This window comes from Ostrea edulis, chromosome 2, assembly GCF_947568905.1.
Source record: "Ostrea edulis chromosome 2, xbOstEdul1.1, whole genome shotgun sequence".
Classification (NCBI taxonomy): Eukaryota; Metazoa; Mollusca; class Bivalvia; order Ostreida; family Ostreidae; genus Ostrea; species Ostrea edulis.
This window is the reverse complement of record NC_079165.1, coordinates 14,610,420-14,621,288: the sequence shown is the minus strand read 5'-3', so window position 1 is coordinate 14,621,288 and position 10,869 is coordinate 14,610,420. Positions and strand designations below refer to the sequence as shown.

The window sequence follows — 10,869 nt, the reverse complement described above, 5'->3', positions numbered from 1 at the left end:
CCAAATTGAATCTACATACTAGTGAAGTATGTACAGATTATATTGATGTTAACTTAAATAAAAATCTTCACGGATCTGTCAGGTGGTTTCACGGCATCTTACTAACGATGAAACCCGAGTACCACCTCTATCGTTTGAAAAACACGTATCTTTACTCTGAAGTTGTATCGCCTTGCGGTGGGGCGGCGCTGCAATGATGCGAGCGACTGCGCATGACCGCACTAGAGCGATTCCTTGGCGATAAGAACAATCCTGGTAATTTATTAAGTTTATTGTAAAATAGTTATTTCATGAAACATTGTGCACCCTGCTTGCGGTAGATCACCAAAGAATTATTAATGAATAAGTTGAATAAATCGTCGTGATTCATCCTCTAGATTATTTATCTATTTTAATTTCAAATACAAATAAGCTTGTACCCCTATCGCAACGAATTATGGTTTACAAACATGTTCACGGTTTTTCCTTTAGCTTTTCTTTTCTCTTTTTAAAAGGCCACATTGGTCTGTTCTTGAATGCGTATAATGTGTGTGACTTTGACAATGTGTGTGTTCTGTAAGAAAGTTAGAACTGGGGATGCCTTTAAGTCTCATTTGATCAAAATCTGATACGATGTAGGACAACCAGTGAATCCCTTTTTCGTTTAATTCAATGATTTTGCTCATGTCATCTGTATCCTTTTATCCTTCTACACGCATGCAACTTTAGTATCGCATCTCGTTGTTTTATAAATGCAAATGTAGATATATCATCAGGCTTTATATGTTAAAATATATTTGTTTATACATACGGCATTACACTGAGAGTTGAACAGCTCTGAAATTCCACGCAACAGCGTGTGTATAATAAAGGAATGAATGGAAAATTAGTAGTAAACTTAACAATAACGTGAATCAGTCTCTCTAACGAGGGCTTTAACGTGGCTTTACCTACAATTTGAAATTAAAAGCTTTGAAATTCAGAGATCTTGTAATGACCTGGCTTTCTGGTCCCGAACACGGGTCTCTTCTGCTAGAAAGATCAAAGTCGATTCAAACTGCACCTAAATGCCAGCGGGCTTTGTGCTAATTATTTGATTTGTATCAGAAAACCAAGGTTTAAACCGAAAAGAAGGTCGGCCATGTCCCCCCATTTTAAAATCTTCTATATTGTAGGTTTATCGGGATCACCGCCATCACCGGAGGCCATTAGCAGAAGTGAAAAGTCTCTTTGACGTTCCGGGTGTCAGCTTAAATCGTGTCCAACAAACGGCACAAAGGTCCATTACAACGCACTCACAGCATTTATGATGTCCTCAGCATTTATCTTCAAAAAGACGGTTATGTTAGTGTTGCATTATATAAATACAATTTTGAAACATTTTTCTTTAAAAATTTCATTTAGCATAGAATGGAATTGTTCTTTGATTTAAAGACACAGTCCGCCGCATCACTTGAGTTTTTTCCCTTGTCTTATGCTGCTTATTGAATTCAAAACTCACCGCCATCCAAAATGAGGCAGAAGTGGAACGACGTCAAGTGCAATTGATTGGTGTTGGTGAAGCACTAGATCTAGACCGCAATAGGATTACTGACGTAAGAACACAGCTCCGTTATTCTACGTAGTATGGGATTCATATAGCTCAGAAGATTTGGTGAAATAGAAGGAAAAGGGGGGAAAATCGACGAAAATATTTGGTATCGGGGTAGGCAAGAGGTATATGAAACATTTGTGTGGATAGGGTATTTGTGAATCCGATATTTCTCGCAAACGATAACACACCTTAATCTCTGTAGGGACTTCTGTTACCTCGGGCATTGCGAAGTGCAAAAAATGTCCCCCATTTGTAAGTGTAAGGAGATGACAGACAGATTAAAGCTTCAAAAAGCTCCACCATCGTTCCAGGTTTTACTTGATCCTTGTAAAACCCAGATTAGGCTGAAACGAATGTTGACAAAAGCTGACATCAAAAAGACCAGAAGGCTGGCTAATGCTATCCATGTTAAGACAAAAATTCGCGTATGGGTCAGGCTTCGAGTCGTCCCTGTGTGTCTTTCAGATTACAGTACGGGCTGCACGCTAGATAGGGTAACGTGATCGCAGATCGCCGACTTCTTCAAGTGTTTCGTGAAAAGTAATTACATTTTTATATGAAATCCCCAATATGCCTCAAGAACCTAAGTTTGTGATCTTGAGATTGTGTTTAGAAATATGAGACATCTGCTTATATCAAAGAATGAAATGTTTAAGATCAAAAACTTGTTAGGATGGGGCATTCGCGAGTGTTCTTCTAATGTGCAAAATTGAAATTGATCTGAAGAGACGTTGGGAGGTCTTTTGCAGTGGACAATTTCAAATACGTCTGAAAATTAAACAGTCACAAAGAGAGAAAATTCATCGTTTTAGGCGAAATATTGCTCGTAAATGTCGGTCGCTGGGACGAAACAATTCAAAACAATACGACAAACTTCGCTTTCGACCTCTCGATCTATTTACTGTGTGAAAATTCCCCCACTTAGTCACATGCTTCTAACAATTGTTCGACTAGTTCTCGTTTGATCGGGTACTCCATCTCTTATATCCACTTGCTTTGTTCTTCTATCGACATAAGTACACTTGAAGGGTCTCTTTTTGATCCTTATAATTTATATTTTTCAATACTACATTTCAATATTTCATTAATTTGATGAAAAGGTTTTCAATCAGTCTACAACATGTCCATGATAATTGTTTGCAATAGGGTTTAGCGAGTTTAAAACAAAAGAAATAGACTTCTGGTAACTAGAGAAACTTGCATGAATCTGCTCATCTGGAGATGTAAATTCAGAGTGAGATATTGTAGATATTTTTGGTAAATGCGTATCGATATTGAAGGGAGAAAGAAAACCAGAAAACAGGAATATAATTACGTTTTAACTTCTAAAATCTAGGAATTAATTTTGGAAAGCATTCTTTAATATGAAGAGATGTCGATATTATCATTTAATATATATATATATATATATATATATATATATATATATATATATATATATATACCCCTAAATGTGAAAAATTACCTCAGTGTCCGGTAATCAATAGGTAGAAAATAAAATTTTAAAAAACACGTTGTAAAACGTAAGCGCTTTCATTTAAAAAATCTTCAGTCTGATAATAATAATAATTATTATATATATATATATATATATATATATATATATATATATATATTCTGACAGTTTGACATATATATATATTGACAATATATATAAAATTCTTTTTACTTCTCGCATTATATCAGTTATTTTAAAAATATTTAATTAAAAATGTTTGTGGATTATCAACCCGGAATACATGGTACGTTCCAATGTTTTACTTAAACAATATTTCACAAGAATAGCAATGGGCCTATGAACACCATCTACATCACCACCATCCCCACAGAAGTTAGGTACTAAAGGTTGAGTTTGACGGATAAAAACCCTTACAGTGTATGTTCTATAGTATCTAACAAAAGCTTACTGAGATAGGCTATACTCTATATATGACTATTACTAAAAGTTGTTAAAATTTGTTCCAATTTGAATTCAAAATAATCCAAATTACTGCCACAGTTAGTTAAATTACTTTTATATATGCTTTATTATCATCAATATTCCGCAGATTGGTCTTAAAGACAATTTTAAGTCATACAAGAATCACATTAAATAAGGTTTAATGTTTTATTAGAATATGCATATATTTCCTTCAGACTGACTCGCTGAAGTAAAGTTACACAACACAAATGCACATACATTTAGTAACATAAATTATTTGCAATTAATAAGACGCGAGCACTTTAATTAAAAGGTAAATTAAACAGAATAGCACTCACAGAATTTCCATCACAGGTAACCTTGCATTGCACCAATTCCTATGTAATACTTGTATATCTACATGTATATTGTTAATGAGCAATTACAAAAACGTTCACTGTATATCTAAACGTCCACATCAACATTCTCACAAATTTCTTCGAATTCGTCTATCCCATCCACATCAATATCTTCATCTTCGTCCTCGGACGCATTCGATGTGTCGTTCTCGGACGCAACTTCCCCCTCCTTCGGGCGCTTGTTGTCGTGTGTCTTGATATGTTTGCTTAGATGGTCGCTCCTCATGAACCGTTTTCCGCACTCTTTACAAGCAAATCTTTTTTCTCCGGTATGGGTTCGTAAATGTCTCTGTAGCTCATCTGATCGTGTAAAACTTTTTCCACAAAATAACCAGTTACAAACAAATGGTCTTTCTCCAGAATGCCATCGCAAATGTGCTTTTAGGTGTGATGTTTTGCCGTAAACTTTGCCACATCCTGCAATATGACATATGTGTTGCTTCTTTTTACTGGGACTGTCACTGTTTTTGGCAGATTGACAATTTGGACATCGACATCTTCGGCAGCGGCGTGTGGGGGTCAGGATCGGTTTCACTCCTGATAAAATGGGATATTGGGATCGGAAAGGGAAGTCCCCATATGTCTGCTGTCCGAACACCATCGCAGAGGATGCCAGCCTCATTTTCATATCAGGAAGTGTGGGCACGCTCCACCACGACACTTCCGCTTCAGATGCTGGCGGGGGTGACAACTGTTTATGGACATGCTGGTGAGGCATGGACGGAGACGTGGAAGAAAACGGGGGATGCGCACACACGGACGGAGCAGGAGTTCGTAGAAATTGTCTGTCACTTGTAAGGAGTTCTTGCTGTCTCAATCGAGCTTGATGAAGTTCGTAATTAAACGCCTCTCGGTGTGCCTGGTCGTTAGGGTAAACGTTCGGGGCCATCATATGCTGTAGAGGGTGCAGTGGTGAACGGAGAGACGACATCATGTCGGTGGATCTAAGATTTTGCCACATTTGCATAGGATGGTTCGGCGTTGGTCGGACTAATTCGGAAGGCCTTGGAAGATTCTGGGCCATCATGTGTCGGCCATCGATACAAGGGTCGGTTAATGTGTACTGAAAAAAAAATTACAATCTATTTGTCAGATATTTCATCACACAGCAATAAAAAATATTTAATATAACATCCTATTAGAGAACACAAAATGTATTCTTATTTATGTTTTTATAGCATAAGTATATCATGATAGTACTAATTAAACAAAGTTGTCATGAAAAGGTGAAGATAACGAGCAGTGACCAAAACTCATTATAATGAATACAAAATTGGGGAACCTCGGGACATACATACAAATAAGTTTTAATTTTAATTTTTTAAAAATGTTTTATGAAGTTAAAATTTTATCATAAAAACAAAAACACAAATTATACGGAAATATAGTCAAGATTTAATGAATTGGTGAGGATCGGCTATACACTTTGCATGTACTTCCAAGCACCCTTTACATTTACTTTTTCAAATCCTTATAGAATAAATATCACTCCATTGCCGGGTCCACGTACATTAAACTGATTTGATAACCATGTCAGGAACATTATTTAAGATTTCAAAAGATTAAAACATAGATAACACACACGTAACAGTAACGCTTCTACAATGTATTTTTGATAAATGAGATTTAATGGGTTGTCTGTGGTAGGTGAGTGTGGCCCCGGGGGGTCCGTCGTTTGTACTGGGGGAGGTGTTAACATCGTTACGCTGTCCCCCGGATTCAGCTGTCCAAAAGAAAAAAAAAGCATAGCGCCAGCTAATGTCACATTTAAATATATGTATCGTTTGATGTCGCACCGTGCATTATTAATCACGCCCGATTAATGTTTATATTTCAGTAATAATGGACGAGATTAACAGAGTACAAGTTGCAGAAGTAATCCACCCTGACAAATAGATGTACACGGTGTTAAAGCAATTATTTTCCACGTTAGATTTTTAAAAAAATAAAAATACCAAAAATTAATTGATACTTGGAGTTGGTGATTTCTTGGGGAAGGATATCAAATATGGGAGTAAAAGTGATTTTTGTTTTGTTTGGGGGAATCAAACTACAATTAAAGTAAGATTCATTATCAATGATTTTTCTCTTACTTGTTTAGAATTATAGGAAAAGTTAAAATGTCAAAAACAACGACTGTCTGAATTGAAAATAAAATCACTACGGTAAATATCAAATATTTTTATATATTATATTTTAGGTAATATTCTTAACACATACAACCGCGTGACGCTTCCAATTACAGCTCTCTTACAATTCTACGACGTTTTCAACGATTTTTTTTTTTAAAACTTTCATTAAAAATAGAACTTACTATTAGAAAAACTCAATTACTCAACTATGGCTGTTGGCTAGATAGATATATTGATATTTTGAAGTTAAAATCCAACACGGAAAAGTATTGAATTTACTAATTTAAATCTTGAATAAATCTTACCTGTAATGAGGAATGGAAAGAATGGGGTGCTGCAAGCACCGTAGCCATACTCCTTAAAATAACACGTGTTTACTACCACAAGCAATTAAAAGTTGTGAAAATTAACAGCCAGACATCGCGTAGATTGAACGTAGAATGTACAGTCGTTTTGCGTCTTGTACAAAATCAAAGTTTTTCTTGTTAAAAATCGTAAATAGTTTACCCCTGTCTAATCTCTCTGATGTTTCCGCGAGCCAATCAAAACACTTGACAATGTCTTTGAAGTTTGCCGCGAGCCAATTGAAATCTATAGGCGGGTTAGTTTAAAAGGAAATTAAATCCTTTCAAAATACAAAGTTCTAAGAGAGAGATTGTTTACAGTCATAATAGAGGCGATTATAACTTGTTATTAACGGGGTTGTCGAGGGCGGAGAAGTAATCTCCTCGCAGGACGTTTACACACATAAATAATTGGATTGAGGAGATCAAAGCGCAAATAGCGGGGCAGATATTCAGGTAATATGGCAGACAGCCCCGCACTGTTGTGAGAATCCACACCTACCGGACTACTAGCAGGACCAATACACAAGACTGCACACGGAAAACATACTGGAGAATTAATTTGCGTTAGCGGTTTTAAAAGATCTATGCTTGTGGTTTTAAAAGATGAACTTCACACTTCGCTTTTCTCGAGTTATAGGGGACAATAAATAAATAAATAAACAACAAAGGATAAGAGGACAAGAAAATTAATATCAACCGCTGTTAATGTTAGACAACCCTTGTCTGTCCGTCTGTCTGTTTAACAATCTACACGAATTCGGCTGAGATTTCCCAACAGTGACGGTTTTCACTCTTCTAGCAGTTGTTAGGATGCATCTTTAGAATGTGGTAAAAGTTTTTGTCACAACAAACCAACATTTGTCACAATGTCATGTCTTTCATCTCCATAGAAGACAAACACTGACGTAACCCGACAGAACAAACATCCAGGGAGACCCGGGTCACTCGGAAACCCAGTTATGACATCCACCTCAAACTTTCATTGAAACTGCCTTTTCTTCCGTATTAATTGCCATTTAGATTAATGTTATTTAAACACCTCGCTTTGAGCAGGTGCTATATAGAGGAGGTGACGTCATCTATTTTGCTTTCTTTTTTATCACCTCATAATGCCCGACTTTACGTCTCGAGCGGTGTACAAAGATCTCACAGAAAATGTTCTCAATGCACAAGTCTTCTATGAGTCTTCATAAAAAGAAATTATTCTTCAAAGATTTACAATTATAACATGAAGTGATATACCTGTTATCAGACGTGTTCGTTTGGCGGGACCTACTGGGTAACGTCTGCTAATAATCACCGATAGCCATCAAGAAATATTAGTGGGATTGGAAAATAACACGCTAAAGATTCCCCTCAAAGGCCAATGATTAGCCACACCGAGGCCAGGTTTAAGAGATCTGTTTCATCTTGGTTTGAAACCACCATCAAAAAGACTATTCATTTCGTTTCATGTTTTCTTATTTTTCCTCACAAATTGTGTTCTCATGTTTTGCAAAGTTCCTTGCTTTAAAACTGGAGACTGTTGTAGTTTTTTTGCCATCAGTCAGAACACCCCTATCCTAACTCCTGGTCGTTCTCCACTTCTCTGGAAGACTTGGGGTCGTTTCTGTAAGTTTAAGTAAGACCTACGAGTGCTCACCGGCTATAGTTGTCTCTGACGTCCTCGCACCAAAGACAGCAATCAGACACCAATGTTGTAATCGTGATTTACGTCTTCATATTGTTAAAAAGCAAACGAACTTCTGAGTTGCGAAATCAAGGTGACGTAAAATCTGAACTCACAAACTGATGGGCATGACAAAGTAACTAGTCAAACACCACACGAGTACTTATTATGATGTTGACCTTAGCGACCTGACCCTGCATACGGAGATCATGACATACCTATAGGATAACATAACACTTTAACAGCCACTCTCAGAAAAAGTTTAACACGCAAGGATTTCAAAATCCTTCGCCCGGCATTACAGGGACCTGAAGGGAGGATAGTGTGTATCGATCTTTTAAGTATGTATATACCCTACCCCACTGCCCAATGAAAAAATAAATTCAGAACTAAAAGTTTCTCCAATATATGTGATTTCCCCGCCAATCACCTTGTGTTTTTAATTAATGTTTATGTCCTTCGGATGGAACATTGAAAGGTGCACCGTGTCAACGATCACTACCCCCCTGGCACGCAAAAGATTGTTTCCCTGATTTTCAAAGAAGAGTAGGCTCACTGGGGGGGGGGGGGGGGGGGGGGGGGGGGGGGGGGGGGGGGGGGGGGGGGGGTGTCAGGGAAACTCCAACTCACAACCAAACATATTTCAGTGAGTTAACCGTCATAAAAAGAAGGAAATATTGCCCCAAAACGGAGGTAAAACTGCAATCAATCAAAAGTCGTTTTGAATAGTCAGTTTCTACTTTCGTTTGAGATGATCACTTGTGATATACTAATACATGTAAGCCCGGCATTAGAAGTGAACGTCACAGGTCTTTATCGGAGGTACCGTGTCACGGAAGGCGTAGGTACAATAAAGATTCCATACTGCTAAAGCCTTGAGCCCGTGCACAGGTCAAAATTTGTGGCACTTCACTTACAGTTCGTGACCTTTCCATTGAGTGAAAAAATTATCGATTGGGAAAAACGTAGTGATAATAGCACTGTTAAGATTTGGGAGATTTTTTTTAGTAAATAAATTTGTTCCGAAACTTATTTTTACTATATATGTACATTAACTCCCATCTTGTTTTTCTAGCCATCTGATCTATATTATTTGCGCTTGTGTGTATCGTGCAGTGTTATATGTCGTATTACTACTACACGCGAATCGTGCAATACTACATCTATATGATGAGTTGATTTGAACATATTTTATTGTCTAGATGTTGTATCAAAAGGATTGAGCACAAGTTCTTAAAACTTAGAACACCCTCTCCTGTAACAATTGATTACATATATAATAATGTTCAATACCGTTGTTTGATTTGATTTGAACATATTTTATTGTCTAGATGTTGTATCAAAAGGATTGAGCACAAGTTCTTAAAACTTAGAACACCCTCTCTTGTAACAATTGATTACATATATGATAATGTTCAATACCGTTGTTTGATTTGATTTGAACATATTTTATTGTCTAGATGTTATATCAAAGGGAATGAGCACAAGTTCTTAAAACTTAAAACGCCCTCTCCTGTGTGACAATTGATGACATATGATAATGTTCAAGAAATGAAACACAAAGGTATAAAAAATGATTTGCTTTCATAAACCAATTATATGATCAATTATATCTGTAGATATGTATGAACAACAAGATGTGTTTGTGAAACACAAATACCCCCGATAATGGCCAATTCCAAAGATGGCCAAGGTCAGAAGGACAAATATCTTGGTACCAGTAGAAAGATCTTGTCACAAGAAATGCTGTGCAATATGAAAGTTCTAATATTTACCATTCAGAAGTTATGACCAGTGTCAATTTTTTAATAAGTATGTCAAATAGTTTAATACCCTGGGAAACGTCTTGTCACAAGGAATACTAGTGTGAAATATCAAAGCTCTAGCACTTATTGTTCAAAAGTTATTAGCAAGGTTAAAGTTTTCAAAAAGTAAGTCAAACTCCAAGGTCACAGGGTCAAGAATGTTGGTACCCACGGAAAGGTCTTGTCACAAGGAATACTCATGTGAAATATCAAAGCTCTAGCACTTACTGTTCAAAAGTTATTAGCAAGGTTAAAGTTTCAGACAGAATGACAGACAGGACAAAAACAATATGCCCCCGATCTTCGATCTCGTGGGCATAAAAATATGATTTGATTAATTTATGCATGTAGTAAGTACAAAGTAATCGATATGAAAATCCATCTATATAAGACACGTGTACCGTGCAGTGTTACATCTATATAATACACGTGTACCGTGCAGTGCTACATCTATATAATACACGTGTACCGTGCAGTGTTACATCTATATAATACACGTGTACCGTGCAGTGTTACATCTATATAATACACGTGTACCGTGCAGTGTTACATCTATATAATACACGTGTACCGTGCAGTGTTACATCTATATAATACACGTGTACCGTGCAGTGTTACATCTATATAATACACGTGTACCGTGCAGTGTTACATCTATATAATACACGTGTATCATGCAGTGTTACATCTATATAATACACGTGTACCGTGCAGTGTTACATCTATATAATACACGTGTATCATGCAGTGTTACATCTATATAATACACGTGTATCATGCAGTGTTACATCTATATAATACACGTGTATCGTGCAGTGTTACATCTATATAATACACGTGTATCATGCAGTGCTACATCTATATAATACACGTGTATCGTGCAGTGTTACATCTATATAATACACGTGTATCGTGCAGTGTTACATCTATATAATACACGTGTATACATGTATCGTGCAGTGTTACATCTATATAATACACGTGTATCGTGCAGTGCTACATCTATATAAGACACGTGTACCGT

At 36.7% G+C, this 10,869-nt stretch overlaps 1 protein-coding gene across 1 annotated transcript; it reads right to left on the bottom strand.

Annotated features, from left to right (window-relative positions):
* Positions 1-3,666: 3,666 nt before the first annotated feature.
* Positions 3,667-7,269, bottom strand: LOC125682209 (transcription factor Sp5-like). The gene is made up of 2 exons (XM_048922653.2): positions 6,330-7,269; positions 3,667-4,955 (listed from the first exon to the last, which is right to left on the bottom strand). Exons 1-2 carry the CDS (start codon positions 6,375-6,377, stop codon positions 3,939-3,941), a joined length of 1,065 nt encoding a protein of 354 aa, XP_048778610.1. The 5' UTR covers positions 6,378-7,269; the 3' UTR covers positions 3,667-3,938.
* Positions 7,270-10,869: the final 3,600 nt, after the last annotated feature.

What these genes read in the sequence shown, in the direction of transcription:
- LOC125682209 (XM_048922653.2), bottom strand. Translation starts at nt 6,377, where the DNA reads ATGGCTACGGTGCTTGCAGCACCCCATTCTTTCCATTCCTCATTACAG. An exon ending in CTTTCCATTCCTCATTACAG is followed by an intron (nt 4,956 to 6,329) that starts GTAAGATTTATT and finishes TTTTTTTTTCAG; the next exon opens with TACACATTAACCGACCCTTG.